At 57.1% G+C, this 23,028-nt stretch overlaps 1 protein-coding gene across 22 annotated transcripts in view; it reads right to left on the reverse strand.

Annotated features, from left to right (window-relative positions):
- The window catches only part of MAD1L1 (mitotic arrest deficient 1 like 1), a 421,592-nt gene extending 398,878 nt beyond the window's left edge, over positions 1-22,714 (reverse strand). For 12 of the 22 annotated variants that reach the window (XM_074034260.1, XM_065541538.1, XM_074034263.1 and 9 more), the window contains exons 1-10: positions 22,641-22,714; positions 20,270-20,449; positions 19,715-19,877; positions 15,255-15,395; positions 12,430-12,609; positions 9,256-9,380; positions 7,952-8,033; positions 5,830-5,960; positions 5,558-5,672; positions 2,781-2,842 (exon numbers count right to left, since the gene is read on the reverse strand). In XM_074034260.1, coding sequence (XP_073890361.1) covers positions 2,781-2,842; positions 5,558-5,672; positions 5,830-5,960; positions 7,952-8,033; positions 9,256-9,380; positions 12,430-12,609; positions 15,255-15,395; positions 19,715-19,864 — 986 coding nt within the window. In that variant the 5' untranslated portion in view covers positions 19,865-19,877; positions 20,270-20,449; positions 22,641-22,714. The remainder of the gene's footprint in view (positions 1-2,780; positions 2,843-5,557; positions 5,673-5,829; positions 5,961-7,951; positions 8,034-9,255; positions 9,381-12,429; positions 12,610-15,254; positions 15,396-19,714; positions 19,878-20,269; positions 20,450-22,640) is intronic. The other 10 variants (XM_074034257.1, XM_074034255.1, XM_015447009.3 and 7 more) reach the window with 3 other exon arrangements.
- Between the last annotated feature and the right edge of the window lie 314 nt (positions 22,715-23,028).

Below are 23,028 nucleotides of genomic sequence, written 5' to 3' on the forward strand. Positions count from 1 at the left end.
TACGTTCCCCAGGCTGATCTCAAACATCTAGGCTACAGCAATCCCCCGGCTGCAGCCTCCCAAACCACTGGGATTACAGGTGTGAGCCACTGTGCAGAGCCAGAAACGCACACGGTTACCAAACCATCCCGGTGATTCTATGAGCTGTATTCAGGACCGCCAGCCTGCATTCCCATGGACTGCGACATAAGCAGCACCCCCACTGATGTCGACTGTGAGTCACCCGAGATCAGGCCCTGATGCAGACCACACTCAGACAACCGCCCTGTGGAGCACAATGCGGTGAGCGGCGGGAGCACTGAAGGGGCCCAGGCACGGCAGGCAACCCAGCACATGAGGAAACCTGCCCTCTACCAGGCCCATGGCCAAGGCCAACGCAGGAGACCAGGAGTCGACCCCCACAGCGAAGACGGTTCCATCCGCCTTCCTGGCCATCAGCCTCCGGCTGCTCAGAGAGGACGCTCACACCAGCCCTCTCCAACTCACAGGGCCCTCCACAAACAAAGGATTGCGTCGGATTTTCACACGCAGTGGGGGAGAAGAGCTCCATGTCTCCCTTTCAATAAAGGGAACACTGGCCCAGAGCAGCACAGTGACTTGACACCGGTTTTACTGTTGCGAGGAGTGGGAGGGTGGGTTGAATCGAGCCTCCAAAGCACTATCTGTTTTCCTCATCAAAGCTGCAGGACACCACACACGCATTCCACTTGCCTCCCGCCCACTTTTAAGCCGGTGGTTGGCACAGGCAGCCCACCTCCACCAGTCCTGCAGACCAACCCCTCCTCTCCCTCATCCAGGGCCTGGCCACCAGGGAGGGCAGAGTGAACACGGAACACACAGGCAGGCAGCACCCCCAGGCCAGCTTGCCCTCACACTGGCCACACCCAGGCAGCACCCCCAGGCCAGTTCGCCCTCACACAAGCCACGCCCAGGCAGGGCGCTCAGATGCGCGAACAGGGCCGAAAGGAGCAGCAGTACTTTGTAACCAACCAGAGACAGCAGCCAGCTGCGCCAGGGCTACGTGCCTGACTGACACCCAGTGCTCCAGGGCAAACTGCACACTTGACCCTCCCACAGGGCCAGGCCCTCAGGCACGTGGGGGCCTCTGATGTCCCTTCACAGGAAAGAAGTCACGAAGGTTTCATCTGGCCAGAGTATTCCTAGAAGCAGAACGGTCACCTTCCAAGCAATTAATAAGCCCAGAGAACAGACAGAAGCACAAAGCATTTAGGCCCCACTGAGGCGGCCCTACAGAAGCCTGTGTTCTACAGGGGGAGCTCAAGAGGAGACAGCAGCCCGGGCCGTGCTCTGACTTAGCAAAGCTCAAAGAAAATGAAAGGGCACTTTCAGGTGACAGAGAACTGAAGCCAGTAATGCTGATGAGAAGGTAGTGGAGCCCAGGACTAGCAGTCGGATGCTGTGGTCAAAGATAGCTCTTTCAGACAGTCTCATTCTCAGCTTAGTCTCCAAGAGCATCAGGAAAGACAGGCAAGAAGGGGGAAGCCTTGAAATCTCACAAGCAAACACAAGAGGCTGCCTCGGCACCAGCACCACAGGCCCCAAGCCCCGGGCTCCGATGGCTCCTTCAAAAGCACCGCTCCTGTACCTCCTGGAGACCTGGCGCACACAGGGCAACCACACAGAGGGGTCCAGACCAGAGCTGCCAGGAGGCGGTCACCTGCAGGGGCCCAGCGGCTGAAGGGCAGGGGCCAACTGAGCAGCTGCTGGAGAAAGATGAGCGCAGGGCCCTGGGATGGATGGAGCAAGACAGACAGGACCAGACCTGGGAACGGTCCTGCCCTCTAAGAATGCCATCCCCAGCACCCAGGGTGGTCCCCCGGCAGCTCCACCCCACATCCCTCCACCCACATGCTGGCACTCAGCTTGGCACAGACTGGCTGAAGAGGCTGCTACAAGAACCAATCGTCTTCCACTATGGTGGGTGAGAACCATTTGGATCTGTGTTCCTGCCCAAACCTCATGTTGAAGTGTAATCCCCAGTGCTGGAAGTGGGGCCCAGTGGGAAGTGTTTGGATCGTGGGCGGATCCCCCACAGCCTGGGTCTGTCTTCATGACAGGGAGTTCTCATGAGATCGGGTTATTTAGAAGTGTGTGGCACCTCCCTCCCAACGCTACTCACGCTCGCTCTCTCTCTCTCGCACACACTCTCACTCCTGCTTTTGCCACGTGGCGTGCCTGTTCCCCCTTCACCTTCCGCCACGACTGAAAGCTCCCTGCGGCTTCACTAGAAGCCAAGCAGATGCCAGTACCACGCTTCCTGTACAGCTGCAGAAGCGTGAGCCTATTCCACCTCTTCCCTTCATAACTACCCAGTCTCCAGTACTTCTTCACAGCAATGCAAGAACAGCCTAATACGGTGGGTTTTTCTTAATTCTAAAAACTCAGTTCATCTCCACTGGTTACAGTTCCCTAATATGAATGATTTCCCCCAAAAGCAATTACTTCCTCAGTATACACCAAAAAGAGTCTTTTCACAAAGCCCACAATGCAGGGCAATCAGATGCCTGCCACTGGTTTGCTGTGGATATTCTGCTTCTCAATGAAGATGTTACTAAGGCTTCAGCAGGATGAGTCGCCCGGCTCCACTGCCCCACCCGCTGGGAAAGGCCTCATTAAACCTGAGCAGCCGGGACAAACACCCCCCACCAGCCACAGAGATGCCTGGCTGGAGACAGTGCCAGGGAGCCAGAGGCTGGCTCTGCTCTTCCCGGCAACCCTTCAGAGAAGGTGGGACCCCGGAGGCACCTGCCCCTCCCTACCTGATGCTCAGGCCCGTGGTCTGGTCCAGTCTCTCCCAGCTTTGCAGCTTGGCCAGCAGCCTCTGAAAAGACAACAAAAGCACGGACCCCGTCATTGCCTGCCACAGGATTATCACATAAGACTGACAACAACGACCACGGCGCTAAGTCCCTGACCTCTCCGGAGAGCCTGCCCTCATCTCTGAGCTGAGTGCTACATGCTCCAAGTCTGCCCAGACGCAGCCGGGTTATTATTCCCCAACTGCAAAAGCCACACTGGCGCTTCCTGCCTCACTCCTTCCTGGCCCTGTAAATTCAAGTACACACCCCAGCAAGCTAAATGCAACGTGTGGCCGTGGAGAGAGAAGGCAGACAGCCCCAGAAATGATCCTGGGGTTGACTGTGCCCCAGGGAGCAGCCTCAGGTGCTCGAGCCATGAGGACTCACCCCTCCCCCATCTTCCAGAGGCTCCTTAGGGAGCCAGGCCCTGGAGCAGACAGACTCAGTCCTGGAGCCAAACTTCCCCCCATCAAACAGCAGACCAGGACCAACAGGCCCCAGGAGAGGAGGGCAGCCACCCTGGAGCATGGAGGAAGGTGACATCACTGCCTACAGGCCAGCGTGCCCCTGTGTCACACACCTGTCCCATGCTGAGCAGCACCCCAAAGAGGTCTCATGGCCCTTCCAGGATGGAAGCAATCTGAGAGCAGGGACTCTGTGCCTTTGATCTGGCCTCGCTTCACCTCCACCCAGTGCCGAGCACCGGGCTGTTATCAACGCTCCACTCGGCAAGTCAGGTATTCTCAGAGCCCCTCCTACGCGCAGGCACGCGCTTGACTAGTAACTATACAACAGCCAACGCTACAGAACATTCACTACGCGCCAGGCGCTGCTCTGAGCACTTCACATAGACTCAAGTGAGCCTCACAGTCCCGACGAGGCAGGCACCAGCACCGCTCCTCCCTGTGCAGATGGGGAGACGGACAGGGCGGCGAAGGAGCTGGCCCAGGGACGCGGAGCAGCGCAGACGGGGAGACGGACAGGGCGGCGAAGGAGCCGGCCCAGGGACAAGGAGCAGCACAGATGGGGAGACGGTCAGGGCGGCGAAGGAGCTGGCCCAGGGACCAAGCACCCAACCACGGAGTGTAGCTTGAGAGCCCCAACTCTTCAACCATCAAACAATAAATTACACGGCGGCCAGAGAGAAAAAGGATGTCGCGTGGGAGCTGTCTTTTCAGGCTAAGCTCCTATAGAACCCAGCACCTGAGAGAAGAGTCCCTGCCGGACACCCCCGCTGGCAGGGAGCCGCCTCACCGTGGGTCACAGGGCCAAGGCCCCGAAAGGACTCTGGCTGTATCGCAGCTCTGAAGAGGGCAGAGACCCACACCACCCAAGGGGGACTCTGCAAGTGGCCAGCCTGACAGGTGGGCAGCTGCAGAGCGCTGCAGATGGAGTCTGCTCTCCTGCCAGGCCACACAACCACCAGAGAAAGGTGGCACAGGTGTGCCAGGCACAGAGGGGAGCGGCTGTGGCCACAGGGAAGTGGCGTGAAGGACAGAGGACCCGGGCAGGGGCCAGAAGGCCTAAATTCTGGACCAAACTTGCTGTGCACCAGGCAAGAGAGGGAGCTTCTCTGAACCTGTCTCCTCCTCTGCCTGCAACATGACTGCAGGATGCTTTCCGGCACTGACGTCTTCCCACCAAGTGCCACAGTGGAGGCAGAAGACCCCCAGCACAGGGCCCCGCCAGCCCTGGTGCTCACAGTGTCACCCGCACTCTGACTCACCCTCTGTACCAGTTCCCTGCCGCAACCGAAACAGATCACCACAAACTAAGTGGCTTCAAACAACACAAATTGGTGCGGCACAGAGGCTCACGCCTGTCATCTCAGCACTTCAGGAGGCAAAGGCGGGAGGATCACTTGAGCCCAGGAGTTCAGGACCAGCCTGGGCAACACAGGGAGATATCGTCTCTACAAAAAAAATTTTAATATTTAAAAATCCCGGCCGGGTGCGGTGGCTCACACCTATAATCCCAGTACTTTGGGAGGCAGAGGCAGGTGGATCACGAGTTCCAAGAGATCAAGACCATCCTAGCCAACATGGTGAAACCCTGTCTCTACTAAAAATACAAAAATTAGCCAGGTGTGGTGGCGGACGCCTGTAATCCCAGCTACTCAGGAGGCTGAGGCAGGAGAATCACTTGAACCTGGGAGGCGGAGGTTGCAGTGTGCCAGGATTGTGCCCCCGCACTCCAGCCTGGGGAGAGAGCGAGACTCCATCTCAAAAAAAAAAAAAAAAAAAAAAAAAGCCCACAAATGTACTATTTTACAGTACTTTAGTTCAGAAATCCAAAATGAGTCTCCCCAGGCTGGAATCCTGGTGACGACAGGGCTGTTTTCCTTCTGCAGGTTCCGGTGGAGAGTTCACTTCCCTGCTCTTTCCAGCTTCCAGAGGCGCCCACATTCCCTGGCTTGTGGCCCCTCCTCCATCTCCACACCCAGCAAGAGCTGCCAAGTCCGTCTCACGTCACTCTGAGCCGCCAGGATGGCCCAGGAGCCCGTCCCTGCCGTGGGCCAGCAGACCAGTGACCTCATTCGCCCTGCCACAGAAGGTGCTGTGTTCACAGGCTCTGGGGATGAGGCAGGGAACTCTCTGGGGACCACGACTCTGCCTCCCACCCCATCACAGCAGCCTCCATCTTGTAGGTGAGCAGCTGTCGGTGTGACCACAATACCGAGGCTCCTCCAGACAGGGCAGAGGACACCCACAGGAACCGCACACCACACAGGCCCTCACCTCGTTCTCCAGCTCCAGGCCAACCAGCGTCTCCTGCATCTTCTCCTGGCGCCCCAGCTTCCTCTGCAGCCCTTCCAGCTCTTCCTGGAGCAGCCCGTTGGTCTCTCTCATCTCCCTGGCAGTGCCACAAAGAGTCACTCAAATAGCCACACACCCTAGGGAGAAGGCCAAGAGCCCGGGAGCCCTGCCCCTACAGCGTCTGCACAGTGGGCTCCATGCGCACAAACCCAGACTCACTCAAGGCGGCTGCCCCATCCCCCGCGACCCCTCACCGCAGGTGCATGCTCTCCTCCCGCAGCTGCTTCAGCTCCCGTTCCAGCCTAGGGAGCCGCACCAGCTCTGACTTCATGTTCTTCACAATTGCAGCGTCCTGCTCTTGCAGGGACAGCTTCTGCTCCAGATCCTGATGGAGGCCAGGGACAGAGAAGAGGAAAATGAGCCACGAAGAGACCTGGAGAAAATCACACACACACGGCTAAGAGAAACAAGCCGGTGTGCAACAGCTACACGCACTGCAGGATCCAACCATAGGACGTTCTCGGAAAGGCGGGGGTTGTCAGGGGCTCAGAAGGAAAGGCAGGGATTGACTGAGGGAGCAGAGAGGATTTTTAGGCAGTAAAACTTTTCTGTGTGACACTCTAACGGCAAATATAGGACATTTTACATTTGCCCAAACCATACACTGTCCCACTCCAAGAGTGACCCTCATGGGACCCGTGGACTCTGCATGACACTGATGTGTCCAGGCAGGTTCATCACTGTCACACATGCTTCACTCTACCGGGGAGGCTGGGTGTGTGTGTGCATTGGGGTGGGGGGGAGCAGGCGGTACACAGGGCAGGTTCGCCACCGTCACACATGTTCCACTCTACCAGGGGAGGCTGTGTGGGAGGCAGGGGAGCAGGGGGTACACAGGGCAGGTTCATCACCGTCACACATGCTCCACTCTACCAGGGGAGGCTGTGTGGGGGGCAGGGGAGCAGGCGGTACACAGGGCAGGTTCATCACCGTCACACATGCTCCACTCTACCAGGGGAGGCTGTGTGGGGGGCAGGGGAGCAGGCGGTACACAGGGCAGGTTCATCACCGTCACACATGCTCCACTCTACCAGGGGAGGCTGTGTGTGTGTGGTGGTGGGTGGAGCAGGGGGTACAAATGAGCTTTACCTTCTGCTCATTTTGCTGTGAACCTAAAACTGCTCTAGAAAATACCATCCATTAAAAATTAAAGTCACTGAGGTCACGAAGTTCCTCCGCTAAACTGTTCCCAGGTCCTCAGCAGCCTCCATGCCTCAGGACTCCCCTGTGGGAGGCCTTCCCGGGCTACACCAGAGGCCTGGAAGCTGCTTCCAATACTGAGCCTCAGCATCCACTCCAGGGCAGCGCTTCCCAGCACCGTCCTCCCAGTCCCCTGCACGCTGGGAGCTGGCATGCACACCGCACACCGCAGAGCTGCTGTGCTCCCCACCTGGCCTCAGGGAGCTCTCCAGGAGCAAAAGTCTATCTCAGGTCTGGTCCAGGATGGCACTCCATGGGAAAACACCCCCCTCCTCCCGTGTCAAGCCCACTTCTGACGTTCTAGTAGCACATGTGTAAGGGCTCAGTCTTTCAGTCAGTGAGGACAGGCTTCTGCGGACGGTACCCAGGCCCCTTGGGACACAGACAGCTGGCATCTGTGAGCAGCAAGTCACTGAACAGGCAGAGTGTGAAACCACAACCAAACCAGCCGGCCATCTGACAAACACTAACACAGTTCATCGCCTTGCCAGCCAGCCAATCCTGAGAGGTGGGCTGAGGACTGCGAGGGGCCAGGGAACACCACTGGGAGGGGACGCGGCAGAAGCTAGGTTGGGGGTGCCGGTCAGCTCTGCAGCCAGGAAGAGCTGGTGTGAAGCGTGGAGGTGAGGGTGCACAGGGGCCAGAGCACAGGGTCTGGAGGCTGCTCTCCAGGCAACAAGAGGCAGGAGAGGGATCCGGAGTCAGCATCTCCCTGGCCCATCCTCCACAGGGAAATGGCACAGCCTGAGCTTGAGGCAGACGCCCTGAGAGACCCAGCTCCAGCTGTGCAACTGTGGGCAGATTTCTCAACCTCTCTATGCCTGTATCTTCTTCGCACACTCATCAGCACTTGATGTCATCACACACACGGACATTTCCTCTTCGTGTTTGTGGTCAGTCTCCCTCCTCTAAAATACACGCTCCCTGAGAGCAGAAGCATCTGCCTCATTCACCATGGCATCGCTGGTGCCCAGCACGGTGCTCAGCACACAGGGCAGAAGCGAACCTCACAGGAGGCCCACGGAGCTCGGCACCAGCGCAGAAAGGCCAACAGGAGCAGGCGAGTCAAAGCCACCACAGGGATGTCCACAAGGCCCCTGACACAGAGCGACTCACTTTAATCTGCTGCTCGTGGTCTGCTCTTGCTTCCTGGCTGGCCTGGAGTTCCTGGATTTTCTGATTGGCTTCCTGCCATTTTCTATTGAAAGAAAAATACATCACATACAGAAACAGGCATGTGGCAAGGCCAACAATTCTCCTCAGCCTGAGACCCGCCCCAGCACAGACCCACGCACATTCATTCCCACCCCAAGGTTCAGGACCCCCTCTCCGGCACAGACCCCCCACACATACACTCCACTGCACGGGTACCCCAAGGTCCCAGGCCCCAGCCCCTGCGGGCTGTCTCTGCGGCCTCAGGCTGCTCATTTGGAAGGGTGCATAGTGAGCCCAGGCCACCTGCAAGGTCCTCTCCAGCAGTGGCATCCCCAGCTCTCACCTGCCTGCAGCAACTCCCAGCCCTGGTGCAGCTGCGGCAGGGCCCCACCCAGGAATGACCTCTCCTCTCCACTACGAAACTAGAACTCTACTAAAACAGCATTTGCTGAGGGAAGGTTCCAAGTCTAAAGGAGATGCCCAGTTTCCTGACCACACCTCCAGACAAGGCTCTCCCGTCTGTACCTCGGCTGAGCCCAGCCCTGTGCCTGGACACCCCTTCCCAGCAGCGCCCCCTCTACCACCAAGGCACATGGCGCTGCCCTCTGAACCTAGCCCTCAGCAGGGCACGGTGGCTTAGCCTGGGATCCCAGCACTCCAGGAGGCTGAGGCAGGAGGATCATTTGAGGCCAGGAGCTCAAGACCAGTCTGGGTGACAAAGCGAGATGGCCATCTCTACAAAACGTTTTTTAAAATTAGCCAGGTGCAAAATTAATCCCAGCTACTCGGTGGCTGAGGCAGGAAAATCACTGAACCCAGGAGGCGGAGGCTGCAGTGAGCCAAGATGGTGCCATTGTACTCCAGCGTGGGTGACAGAGCGAGACTCAATCTCAAAAAAAAAAAATCAGCCAGGTGTACTGCACATGCCTGCAGTCCCAGTTACTCTGGGTGCCACTGCACTCCAGGCTGGACGACAGAGTGAGACCTTGTCACAAAAAATAAAGTAAAATCTAGCTCTGCAGGAGCCCTCTCTAAGAAGGAGGAGGAGGAAGTTGCTGCCCCCATTTTGCTCCAGGAACATCAGGACACTTTCTGGGCTCATGGTCCTGGCTCCAGAGGCCTCAGCGTCTGCCCCTCTTGACTGTCTGTGAATTAGGACAGCACCCGGGAGTGCATCCACAACCCACCCAGCCACCAAGAGAGAGATGGCGTGCACGCCCCCACACGTGGCCCGACCCCCGACCCCACACCCTGGCCCCGCCCACTTGTGCTGCAAGTCCAGCTGCTCCTGCAGCTCCTGCTTCTCCGACTCCAGGCGCTTCACCCGCATCTCCTGATCCATCACGCTCCACTGCAGTTCCGAGATCCTCCCCTTGAGTGCGCTGATGGTCTAAAAGCAGAGGGGGCCAGAGAGCCACTCAGTGAGTAGAGCCCATGTATGGAAGGAGCACATGGAGGTGAGAAGAGCGGAGAGGCACCACCCACATGCTACAACCAAGCAGGAGGCAGAGGGGCAGAGGAATAGGGGGCAGAGGGGCATCAGGCAGAGGGACAGAGGGTAGGGGGACAGACGGCAAGCGGGCGAGGGGGACAAGGGGAGCAGAGGAGCAGAGGGCCAGGGGGCAGAGTCACCTCCTTCTGGAGGATGCGGGTCCAGGCAGGCACTCACACGCAAGGCCCACCCTCCTCCTGGCGCTCCAGAGCAGCACAGCCCAGAGCCTGCAACGAGCCATGCAGGAGCTGACTGAGGAGACCCAGGCCCCAGCCAGGGCCCCTGGAAAGGAGGCTTGGTAAGGCGGCTTCAGAAGCAAAAGTCCTCACCAGCCAAGATGGGCCTGGACTCTCAGGCCTGGCACCTGGCAGTCTCTGTGCCAGTGCTGCATGCTCCCAAAGTCCCACCAGGCATCCACATACCCACCACACCATCATTTTGGTCTTCCCTCCAATAGTGGCTCCTGTCGTCCCTCCCCAGCCACCCCAATACTACTATGCCGGCTGTTTGCTAATGACATCGCCCTCGAACAACAGCAAGGCACTGGCCAACCAACAGGACAAAGACGGAGGCTGTGCAGGGGGCTAGGCGGTAGCTGTTGGGGAGGCCATGTGCTTGGAAGGGGAGCGCATAGCACAGGCAGGAGCGCCCCTGGGGAGGCAAAGCCAACAGCCTCTCTGGCAGCCTCCAGGACACCAGGTCTGCCTGACAGCACGGAACCCGCGCGTGACAGAACCACCACGCTTCATCCTGACCACCCTCACCAGGCAACCTTCTGAGGACCCTAACCCTCTGGAAAAGCTCAGAAAACCCTAGGTGTCCTCAGAGAAAGAGCACGTGGGTCGAGCCAATGTGAGAAGCCGGACAGACCCTGAGAAGCATCACTGTAAGTTAACACAGGGAAACACATGGGCGTGATGTCAGCTCTGGGGACCATGCCCCCAGGGCAGGACAATGGCAAACTCACACAGCAAACGACCTGGGTGGGCCTGGCTGGGTGGCACCCTCCGCAAACAAGGAGCCCACAGCACTCATTTCCCTGTTCCTGAGAACCCGTGGCCAGCTCAGCCCGCTGAACCCTATCACTGCCGTCCACCCCACGACGCTCTGGGAAGGCGCGCATGGGGGCGGTGTGCTCCCAGAATGCCCACAACGGGTACAGTTTACTTCACCCAATGGTGAAGCATTAACCTGGGAGTCAAAAAAGAAGGTATTAAAAACATACTAACAATAAACACATCCTCCCAGAGGTCTTCTGAACTCAACTAATACACACCGGATGCCGGGACCAGGCTGGATGCAGGGCCGAGCCCACCTGCCCGCAGGGGCACCTGTGTTGTAGGGGACGCCGGACAGTTGGCAAGGAAGAGGCGCATAAGACAATTCCAGAGTAAGGAGGTTGACAATCAGGGCCCTGTGACAGGAGAAGGCAGCCAAGGCCTAGTGAGCAGGAGGGTTTGCCCTGAGGAGCTGCCACCCTAGCTTAGACGTGACAGGCCAAAGCAGCAGCGCCTGCAGCAGCGCGATTTCCCCTCACGGAGCCCCACCCCACTGGGCACCACCCTGCGGCTCCTGCAGTCTCCCACTCCTCTGCCCCTCGTGGAGTGCTGGGCACGACTCACCCTCCCCCATGGAACCGCAGGTGCCCACAGGCAGCGGGGACAGGGTCTGACCCACCTCCAGCACAGCCCAGCACACAGGAACTGGAACCCAGAGCACGGGCAAGGCAAGAGCAGCTTCTCGGAGGCCAATCACACCTCCTTTCCTGCCAACGTTCCCTCCAGAAGCAGATGGGGGAACAACCTCAACACGCTTCCCCAGCACCACCCACAGAAAGGACGCAGGGCCAGTTTCTGGACCCCTCCAGGACGCTTGCTGCACGCCCACCCCACCCCCACCCCTATGCCAGCAGATTTGCATGTCTCCTCTTGGCACCAGCAATCTTGATCTTCACAGAAAAAGGACAGGAGAGGTCAGAAGATTCCAATTTCCACCAGCGCCCACATCCAGGCTGTTTCTAAAATGCAAGCAACCTTCACCAGGACTGTGGTTCACACAGGCTCCGGTTCAGAGGCAATTCTCCCGACACCATCAGATCCCTGTAGACCTTGCGGATAGTCAAAGAAATGCAAATCCATTCGTGCCTACTTAAGCCTCCTGACGAAAGAACAGCTATTTCCAGAAAAGACCACCATCCACGACAGGGAAGGCTGCAGGGAAACTGGAGCCCTCAGCCGGGGCTCTGAGAACAACCGCTACAGAGACCGCCATCGCTGGGGACCTTATAGCCCAGGCCTAGGGGTCTGTCCAAAGTCAACAGAAGCGAGGGCTGCATAGATACACAAGTGAACACAAACACACTAAAAGTCCATAAACGACAAAAAACGGATTCATCAGCCTTCAAAATTCATAATTACAAATGCAAAAAAACTGCTTAACTTTTTTTTTTTTTTTTTTCAGACAGAGTCTCACTGTGTTGCCCAGGCTGGAGTGGAATGGCGTGACCTTAGCTCACTGCAACCTCCACCTCCCCGGTGCAAGCGATTCTCCTGCCTCAGCCTCCCGAGTGGCTGGGACTACAGGCGCCCACCACCACGCCCAGCTAATTTTTGTATTTTTAGTAGAGATGGAGTTTCACCGTGTTGGCCAGGCTGGTCTCCAACTCCCGACCTCAGGTGATCCACCCACCTTGGCCTCCCAAGTGCTGGGATTACAAACATGAGCCACCACGCCCAGCCCAAGTGCTCAACTTTTTAATTGAGAACTATAGAATGGAAAATTAATACTTCTACTGATTACAACTATGCAAAAAACGCAGCTGTCCGTGTGGGAAGCACAATTAAAAACACAGGCGCGGCGCTGCAGTGGTGAACAAGAGCATGCATTCCCTCTCCTCAGGAAAACAGTGCCAGGAGGGCAGTCCCCGCGGAGCGGAGGCCCCGCTCACCTCGCCGGCCTGGGCCAGGCTGTCCTCTTTCTCACGAAGCCTCTTGCTGGCAGCGTCCAGGTTCTGCTGACACTGCCTGTTGCGCTCCAGCTGCTCCTGCATCTTCTCCTCCGCCCCAGCCTCCCGCTCCTGAAGCTGCCGGATGCGCGTCAGGAGCTCCTGGTTGCGATCAACCTCGCGCTGTCAAGAGAGCAAGAGTCAGATGCCATGTGCCACCCACGGGAGGGTCAGCGGGGAGCCCTCACCCCCACGCCTCTCTCAGAACAGGCCGAGGCGCAAAAAAGAGGTGAGCAGGACGCATCAGCCAAGTCAGCGGCAGAACCAGGATGGAACCTGGGACCCAGCTCCAGTGCCGGCGCCCCCGCTGAGGCGCCATGACGGTGAGCACTGTGCAAAGTCAGGACTCCCAGGACGGGCACTTGGCACAGATCACACACACATTCATCACACCGTCTGCTCAGCAGTTGCCTCTGCAGGGAGAGGGAGCACGGGAAATCTACAATTCAGCATTGACCTTGGGGAGAAGCTGAGCTTTCACAGCACCAGCAAATCCTGTCTAACTTCACTCTGGCCGGCACTGAAATGAGCTGGCACTCCCCCAGCGAGCAGCCGATGGGGCAGAGACAGGTGGCGTGAGCAGGAGGCTGCGGACAGAAGCAGTTTACACTGGGCTCAAATCTGCCACACATGCACACCATCTCACACAAACCTCCAGAGCCACCCCCCCGACTGGCCTTGGGGAGGCTGCGTGGCTCTCACTGGTTGGGATGGGACATAACCAAGAAGCACGCTCAGACCTCCTGACTCTAATGACCCGCAGGCCCTGCAAGTTCACTGCCAGGTACAAGAGTCCCAGGAGGTGAAGGCGGTGAGTCCTGATGGAGCCCAGCACTCTGGGACCCTCTCGCCCTGCCTTCCTCGGGAAGCTCCAAGCACTCCCCCTGAGCCCAGGGAGGAGTATGAGCTTGTGCTGTCCTCATCTGGGGTACTCCAGCCCAAAGCCCAGGAGAGGTGTTACAGAGGTGGCTGCCTTCTGAGAGAGGCTGACCCGCACCTCGGAGGGACTCTAGCCCTTGTGAGCTGCAAGGGCTGCCTCACAACAACCAAGAGACTCTTCTGTGATGCAGAACAGGAGCTGGGGTTGGCATGGGGCTCCGCTCAGCACCATCACAGCCAGATGGGGCACCAGGCCCGGGACTGCCAGTCCTAGTGCAGACAGGGCAGCCAGCAGGTCGCCGGACTTCAGACACTTAGGTCTCAACCCCTAATAGGTATTTCCAGGTGGAACTCCAAGGAACAATTGGAAGACTACTGGTTCCAACTGTTCCTGGGATCCTGTGCAGCTGTGTCTGTGGGCAAGGAAGGAAAGTCCTGCTAGAAGGTGGCTGGAGCTCAGCAAGGAGCCCCAAGTGTAAGCTCACTCACCTGCATTCTTGGATTTCCCCAAGAAAGGGCCCCCGGAGACCCTACAATGACTCCTCCCTCAATACAACATTTGTGAGTACCCATAAAATGCCATAAGCTGCGCCACACAATGGAGATCCTAGGCGGAGTCAGGTGGGCCCTGCCCTCAGGGACTCTCGGCCCCAGAGGAACTCCAACAGCTGCACACTCCGTTCCTCCTGCCTGAGAGCCACAGCCATGCCATGAGCACGCTGCCTCCAAACTAATGACCTGGTGCCACCTCTCTACCCCTAACAAGGGAACCTCAATAGTTAGGGAGATTCCTGTGGCCTCTCCCTCCCCTTCCCACCAATTCCTCCAGGACTGTCCCTCCTAGGACCCACCCAGGCCGTGAGCAAAAGCCCCACCTCTCAGGGAAAACAGCTCTCAAAGCAGCAATGGAGCCAAGCCTGAGGCCGTGGCCCCCACCCCATGGCACCTCAGGCTCACTGAGCCCACACAACGCACCACAGCCAGGATCTGCAGGCCAGGGGCAAGGAATCCAACCAGCATCACACCCCGGAAGACGTGAGCTATTTTTCTAGGGCCTAGGAGAGTGTGTGAACAAACCGCACGATGCCAGGGAGGGGCTAGACATCTACCCGCCGAAAGAGGGCACACAGGCCAAGGAGACTTCCCGCCCAATACTCTGCCTGAACCTTGGCAGCATTTCCACAACTGATCAGCACTGACCGAAACGCTGGCAAAGCGCTATTCATCAGAGCAGAGGGAATTCGCACACTCAGTGGAAACCTAATTCCCTCCCCAAGGACAGGGTGTTTTCCCTGCTGCCCTGGGTGAGCCAGGAGCAACACACAGCCACCAGTGAGGCCGGCACCCTTCGCTAGGGCCCTCCAACCCAAAGGCCCAGCATGGACCGGGACCCTGTTCCACCCCGTGACCTCCTAAGCCTGTCCCTCCTACACCACTCGGCATTTCTGTCAGACCTGCATTCCAATTCTTCCAGAGGGAAGAGGAAACCAGGAGACCCAACAAAGGAATCTGTGCCGGCACCGCAGCCTCACTGAACAGACACAGCAAGTGTTCCCATTTCATGCCATCCTCCTCTAGGACAGCAAGCATAACCAATACCTGCCCCACAGCATGCGTGGCCTCAGAAGGAATGTCCTGGCAACCGTGACACAGGGCATGTCAGGCTTCCAGTCAGCTGGGTTCTGATTTCCTACGGCCTGGCAGGTACCATGCACAGCCCCCTTGCTCCCAGGGGCTGCGATCTGAATTCTTATAACCTGGCAGGTACCGTGCACAGCCCTCTTGCTCCCAGGTACTGGGATCTGATTTCTTACGACCTGGCAGGTACGGTGCACAGTCCCCTTGCTTCAGTGGCTGGCTGGGCTGACCCTCGCCCCACGTGAACCCACCTCGTAGTTCCTGGCACTGGTGCTCGCCGCTCTCTCCAGCTCCACTCGAGCCCTCTTGTGACTCAGTTCCATCTGCATCTTCTCCCGCTCCACCTGGATGAGGTGAGACTTCGAACGGATCTGCTCTGCTCTTTCCTCCAGCTGAGAGGGACATACCCAAAGAAAAACAGAATGCTCAGTGACTGCATCAAACAAGGTTGAGTGACTCAGTGCAGCGGACACATCTCTGAGCACCCATTCCCGCAGGTCCTGTGCTAATTCTTGATGTGCCCCAGCTACCGGGCCCCAGGCTGGGGAACCGGGGAGTGGCAGGCAGTGGGAAGGTGAAAAAGCTTAGGAAGAGGAAGACGTCTTTTGAGATGACATTAAGCATATTAGTGAACGCAATGGCCTCGAATGCCACCCATTTATTTACCAGCCAATGGCTCTGTGGGTCAGAAGTCCAGACGTAGGTGGCTGCGTTCTCTGAACAGGGTCTCCCAGGCTAAAAATCAATGCAGTCGACCAGGTCGTGTTCTCAGGTGGAGCTCAGCATCCTCTCACAAGCTCACAGGGATGGAGAATGAGGTCTCCTTCCCGACCAGCTGCCAGCCCAGTACGGCCATCCACTCCTAGGAGCTGCCCACATCCCTTGCCACATGGACCTCTCCCTCTCCAAAATCAACCACGTCCAATCTCCCTTGTAAAATCCCGCTCCTGCCATGTCTCTGACTGCTCCGCCTCAAATGTCTGGACTGAGACTTAAAGGGCTCTGGTGAGCAGATCAAGCCCACCCAGGGAGTGGATCAAGTCCACCCAGGTAATCTCCTTATCTCAAGGTCAACAGATCTGAGACCTTAATTACATTTGCACAATCCCACAATGATACCTAGTCAGTATCGACTTAAACCTGGGAGGCAGTAGGAAGGTGAGTGTGCACTAGAGCCTGGAATCTGGGGGCCCTCTCAGAAGCCTGCCTACCACACAGGCCTAGTGATTACAGGTGAGCTGAGCCTCACAGAGCCCCAGAAGACTTGCCAAACAGTTCCAGAGTCGGCCTTTGGGTACGACCTGCTCAGCTGGAGGAAAAGGCAGTCACCAACTCTTCATATAGCCCAGAGCCTTGCAGTGCAGCATCTCTCAGCACTTAACAAATGCAGAGTCTCAGGCTACACCCCAGATCTATTCAATCAGAATCTTCTCTTTAGGTTGGGCGCAGTGGCTCACGCCTGTAATCCCAGTACTTCAGGAGGCCAAGTCGGGTGGATCACTTGAGGCCGGGAGTTCGAGATCAGTCTGGCTAACATGGGGAAACCCCGTCTCTACTAAAAATACAAAAATTAGCCAGCGTAGTGGTGCACACCTGTAATCCCAGCTACTCAGGAGGCTGAGGCAGGAGAAATGCTTGAACCCAGGAGGTGGAGGTTGCAGTGAGCCAAGATCACACCACTGCACTCCAGTCTGGGTGATAGGGCAGGAGTTCGTCTTGGAAAAAAAAAAAATCTAGGCCAGGCACGGTGGCTCATGCCTGTAATCCCAGTAGTTCGGGGGCCAAAGTGGGTACATCACTTGAGGTCAGGCGTTCGAGACTAGCCTGGCCAACATGGTGAAACCCTGTCTCTAGTCAAAACTACAAAAATTAGCCGGGCATGGTGGTACGCACCTGTAATCTCAGCTACTCCGGAGGCTGAGGTGGGAGAATCACTTGAACCCAGGAGACGGAGGCTGCAGTGAGCCAACATTATACCACTGCACTCCAGCCTGGATGACAGAGTAAGACCCTGTCTCCAAAAGAAAAAAAGAAACTTCTTTTTAAACACATTCTCAGGGCGTTCACATGCACGTGAAAGTTTGATAAGCACCAGAGTAGAGTGGTGGTTCCCAATGAGGGCCAGTTTTGCCCCTGGGAACATCTGGCACTGTCTGGAGACACCTGACTGTCACAGAAGGGTAGTCATATGTGTGTGCTGCTGGCTGGCATCCAGGGGGTAGAGGCCAGGGATGTTGTTCAACAGCCCACAATGCACAAGAAAGTCCTGAGAAAAAAAGAATTACCCAACCCAAATGCCAAGCATGCCAAGGCTAGGAAAGCCCGGGACGGGGGAGGGAAGTTTCTCTGTCCTCCCACCTGTGTTCTCTGGTGGCCCAAGCCCACGCTTCCTTTCTTACTATGTTACCGTGTCTCGATTCCCAGCTGCCGCTGTTTGGGCATTCCTAAGACTGCCCTTCAAACTCAGCAGCCTTCCTGGTCTCACTTCTGTGTCTGCAGTCAAACCTGAGCCTCTCGAGAAGGGTGGGCACCCCACCTGCAGGGGGCATGACCGGCAGGGACCAGGAGTCCCAGACACACCTGATCCGTGTGCCACCTCTGCCTGGAGCTAACTACAACTGAAAGACAGCAACTGAAAGCTTGCCCTTACATTAAATCAACACAGATGTGTGATAAACCAGACAGCACACATTCCCCGGCCTGCCATGGACTCCAGGCCCTCTCTGCCATGCTGGGGGCTCAGCAGGAGAGAAAGAACCACAACAAAGTCCAGAAACGGGATGTGACAGGGGCCAGGGACCAAGGCTGGGCTCACCGACATCACTCTGCTCGCCACCTCGCTCTGACTACCGCACCCCATCACTGATCCCCTCACCGAAAGGCCCTTAACAGTGAGCACTGGGGGCCTCTCAGGTCCAAGACAGACTAGAATCCCAAAGCTTTGACAGATAGGCCAAGAGGTCCCAGACATTTGCATCAAGGAAATTACAGCATTTCAGACCAGAGTTGCCAACTCTGTCATCCAGGCTGGAGGGCAGTGGCGTGATCTCAGCTCACTGCAACCTCTGCCTCCTGGGTTCAAGCGATTCTCCTGCCTCAGCCTCCCGAGTAGGTGAGATGACAGGTGTACGCACCCGCCTAATTTTTGTATTTTTAGTAGAGATGGGGTTTCACCAAGTTGGTCAGGCTGGTCTCAAATTCCTGACCTCAAGTGAACCACCCACCTCAGGCTCCCAAAGTGCTGGGATTCTAGGCGTGAGCCGCCGCAACCAGTTCAGAGTTGGCAACTTCTAATTTTGCCAGTGATAAAAACAACAACCATCTATTACCTTCATAATTTCATAAAAGAGCATTTACATATACATATCACATATATACATACACACACATATACACGTGACCTAATCTCAGAATACAAAACTGTCCTCATGAAGAAACGGCAGTAAGCAAGCTAGCAGCCAGCATTCTTTTTTTTTTTTCTTTTTTGAGACGGGGTCTCGCTCTGTCGCCCAGGCTGGAGTGCAGTGGCGCGATCTCGGCTCACTGTAAGCTCCGCCTCCCGGGTTCACACCATTCTCCTGCCTCAGCCTCCCGAGCAGCTGGGACTACAGGTGCCACGCCCAGTTAATTTTTTGTATTTTTAGTAGAGACAGGGTTTCACCATGTTAGCCAGGATGGTCTCGATCTCCTGACCTCGTGATCCGCCCATCTCGGCCTCCCAAACTGCTGGGATTACAGGCGTGAGCCACCACATCCAGCCACAAGCTAGCATTCTAATAAACACATATTAATTCAATTATGCAACAAAACAAATGCACACACACACAGCTTTACCAAATGCAGCAGGGCCTCATCTGGGCTCTGAGAGCACAGGAAGCCAGAGCCTCCTCTAATGGGCACAGGACTACAGAATGGCTCTGGGGCCTGCAGCAGGGACTGGGAAAGAGGGTCCAGGCAGAGGGGTCTAGAGGAGCCTGTGCAGCCACAGGGCCCAGGCAAGGCTGGAGACACTACTTGCCAGCACTCCCCAGCACTCCACTCCCCACCACTCGGGGGCCCCGTTATCCCAGCCCCACGTGGGGCTGGGCCCATCACTCTTTGGATCCTGAAGTCCTTCAGGAGACCTGAGTCCTCTGCAGTTGTGTCTACAGTGAGCAATCCCCCAAGAACTAGTAACGAAACCAAATACAACTATTTTATAGAAGAAATCCGTAAAAATCACCCCAAAATCTGAAAATGGCCCTCTACAGCCTGAGACCACAAAACATCCCGTCCTTCTGCTCACGGCTGTGGCTTTGTCTCTGGGCTGCCGGGCACTCCCGCACTGTGTTTCCGACACAGCCTGCCCGACGGTCCTGCTGCTCACACTCCCAGGCAGTTTGGGTTCTGTCCTCAATTAGATGAACGAACTGGCTTTCCGATCCTGTCACCAGGGTCTGTGGGTGCACTTGTGTGAATGCAATGCTGAGCGCCAGGCCCACTCAGGGTGCTAACAAGGCAGGCCTTCGAGCCAGGATGGCTCAGGGCCCCAACTAGCCTCCAGCTACTGCCCCAAAACGAGAAGTGGCCACAGTGAGGCCTGGAAGATGAGCAGCTGGTCTCTAGGCTGAGCTAATACTGACCCACCTCAACTACAGAACACTTGAACAGGCCCTGCCTGGGCCCAGGGGTCTCCCCAGAGAAGACTCCCACCCAGGCACATGCCACTCACCTGCATGCTCTGCTGGTACTGCATCTGCAGAGAACCTGGGGCCGAGGTGGAAATATCCAGTCCAGATCCTCCCTCCACCCGCTGAGAGATGAAGTTGTTCAAAGATCTCAGGGTGGATAAAACCGTGGTGTTTTCCCCCAGGTCTTCCATGGTTGCTTTCCTTCTGGGAACAGACAAAGGACTGGTCAGGGCCAGCCTTTCTACGTGCCATCAGCTGTGCAGTCAGCGGGGCCTCTGGACATCCCCACTCCCCTAACGCTCATTGGAGCCCATAATACACCAGTGTCTGTAACCACATTCTTCAAAGGCAACTGGGAGCCATGCTGCCAATTTACCAGACAAAAAATGGAAGCAAGAAAGCATGCCACCAAATCCCCGCCACTGAGCCACCGACTGAGTCTCAGCTGCACACAGACAGCTGGCGCCCAAGAGGCGGAGCTCAGCACTCAGGTGGCACGTCCTCCCACAGCACTGTAAGAGGGTTCTCCAGAGAGACAGAGCCAACAGGACAGAGACAGACACACGAGAGGGGCATTATTAGGGAAACGGACTCACACGATTAGGGAGACTGTCCCACAACAGGCCGTCTGTAAGCTGGAGCCCTAGAAGCCTGGCAGTGTGACACAGTCCAAGTCTGAAGGCCTCAGAGCCAGGGGGGCCGATGGTGTAATTCTCAGTTCGAGGAACTGCTGGAACGAGTCCTGGAGACCAAAGGCCGGTGAGCTTGGAGTGCTGCTGTTGAGGAGAGGAGAAGAAGGGTGTATCCCAGCTCCCGCAGGCAGATGGACACATTCGTCTTTTCTGTTTTTGTCCTCTCCAGGCCCCAGGCTCTTGGATGGTGCCCCCAACACTGGGGGGTGGATCTTCAGCACCTGGTCCACTCAGACTCCCAAGCTCATCACCTCTGGAAACACCCTCACAGGCACACCCAGAAACAAAAATGATGCTTTCCCAGGTTTCTAGAAATTCCTGAATCCAGTCAGCTGATGCCTGAAACTAACTACCAGGAGCACTCACAAAAAAGTCTGGCCTCCTGCCCAGGTGGGATGGCTCACGCCTGTAATCCCAGCACTTTGGGAGGTGGAGGCAGGCAGATCACTTGAGGTCAGGAGTTCAAGACCAGATTGGCCAACATGGCAAAATCCCATCTCTAATAAAATACAAACACTAGCCGGGTGTGGTGGTGCGCGCCTGTAATCCCAGCTATTCAGGAGGCTGTGGCACAAGAAACGCTTGAACCTGGGAGGTGGAAGTTGCAGTGAGCTGAGACCGCACTACTGCACTCCAGATTGGGTAACAGAGTAAGACTGTGCCTCAAAATAAATAAATATTAATTAATTAATTAAGGCCAGGCACTGTGGCTCATGCCTGTAATCCCAGCACTTTGCAAGGCCAAGACGGGCAGATGACCTGAGGTCAGGAGTTCGAGACCAGCCTGGCCAACATGGTGAAACCCTGTCTCTATTAAAGCCGGATATGGTATGCACCTGTAATCCCAGCTACTCCGGAGGCTGGGACAGGAGAATTGCTTGAACCTAGGAGGCAGAGGTTGCATGCAGTGAGCTGAGATCGCACCACTGCACTCCAGCCTGGACAACAGAGCAAGACACCGTTTCAAAAAATAATAATAATTAATTTTTTAAAAAGTCTGGCCTCTGGGAATCAGAAATGAGGCATGCAACAGTGACAGTAAAGATGATCATCACAGCTGTGCTAATTTTCATTGTTTATTTCTAGTGACATTAATAAGTACTACTACTATTTTCAACTAGGTACTGGAAAGAAAGGTATCTGACATTTCCGAGCACGGAGACTTCTTGAACTTCAGCTTCCTCATCTGTCAACTCATGACAGTGAAATCTACTTGCAAAGTTGTGGGGAATGGGGTCAATATCCCTCAAGTCTTCCACTGCTAGATAATGGGAATGCAGCCGCAGGTTGACCAGCACTACATTTGTAAGCTCAATCTTAACAGGGTGGTGAATCAGGTCTTTTTACACAGATTCTAGAGATGATGAAACTGAAGCTTCAAAAAGTTACAGAACGGAGATTGGGAACTTGGGTCTGTCTGGCGTTGGAAGGCTGAAGACAAGCAGCAGCAAAGAACTTTGCACCCCTAACACCTGCGCTGACGATGGTCTCACGGCAGGCCGGCCCACCAGCCCTAACAAGGGGAACAGCCAAGCGCGTTTAACAACCAAAGGTAGAACTCCTGCAGCTGCACAGTTTCTGAGTTTCCATTGAACAAGAACCTCGGCCTGCTGCAAGCAGAGCCCTGAGCTCCCCAGGCTGCGAGCCCCGCAGAGGCAGGCCCGCCTGCAGGGAGGCTCCACAGCCCAATTCCTCCATTGCCCAGAAGAGACCAGGGCGACCCCTGCCATCCCCGAGGGGAAACCGGGCCCACACGCCCCCTTCCTGAGAGCGGGCCCGCGCGAGCCACGAGGATGCCAAGAGCCCCTGCAGCCCCGACTTCTCCACCAGGCGCCAGCTCAGGCCCCTTCCTCGGCGCGCCGGCACCCTAGCCCGGAGACCCCCACGGCGGGCACGGGGACCCCCACGGGGGGCACCCGGACCCCGGGGCTGGGGCCACGAGCACGCGCCCCTCGGCCGCCCGCCCTGGCACAAGGGACGGCTGCGGAAACCCAGGCGAGGGGCCCGCTGTACCCAGCACAGCCCGAAGTGGGGCGTGGGGACAGCGGAGTGGGGACAGGGGAGTGGGAAGAGGAGGAGAGAGGAGGGGAGAGCACAGAGAGGGGAGCGCGCCCATGGGAGGCGGGGCGGGCGCGCGGTCCTGAGGCACGGGGTCCAGGGTCCTTGTGCCCCACCCTGGCGGGCACACCCGGTCCGGGCCCTCGGCCCCGCCCTTGCCACCCCCGGGGCCCCAGGACCCCAGAACCCCGCCGCCCGCGAAGGCCGGGCCGCTCACCTCAGTCTCCCGCAGCCCACTTGCCGCCGCCGCTCGGATCTCCCTCCGCTCCGCCCGCGCCCACTTATCGCGACACTTGCGCCTGCGCTCTCGCGAGACCTGGGTGGGAACCGGGCCGTAAAGAACCGAGTCTTCGCACCAGCTGGTCCTGGGGCCTCCGTGCCCGCACCCAGAGCCGCCACCCCCGGGAGACTACACACGGAAAGGACTCGGAACCGAAGGCCGGGCCAAGGCGCAGTCGGGGTCCCCGACCCCGCGCAGGACGCGCTTCCACTAAGGCTTTCGCCTCGCGCCGTAATGTGTGGAATAGCCGCGCCCATAGCAGCCTCCTGCAACAAACTTGCATTGTTGACTCTTCCCAAAATTTTGCTACTCAGTATCAGCTTGA

The sequence above is a fragment of the Macaca fascicularis genome, chromosome 3, assembly GCF_037993035.2.
Source record: "Macaca fascicularis isolate 582-1 chromosome 3, T2T-MFA8v1.1".
Classification (NCBI taxonomy): domain Eukaryota; kingdom Metazoa; phylum Chordata; class Mammalia; order Primates; family Cercopithecidae; genus Macaca; species Macaca fascicularis.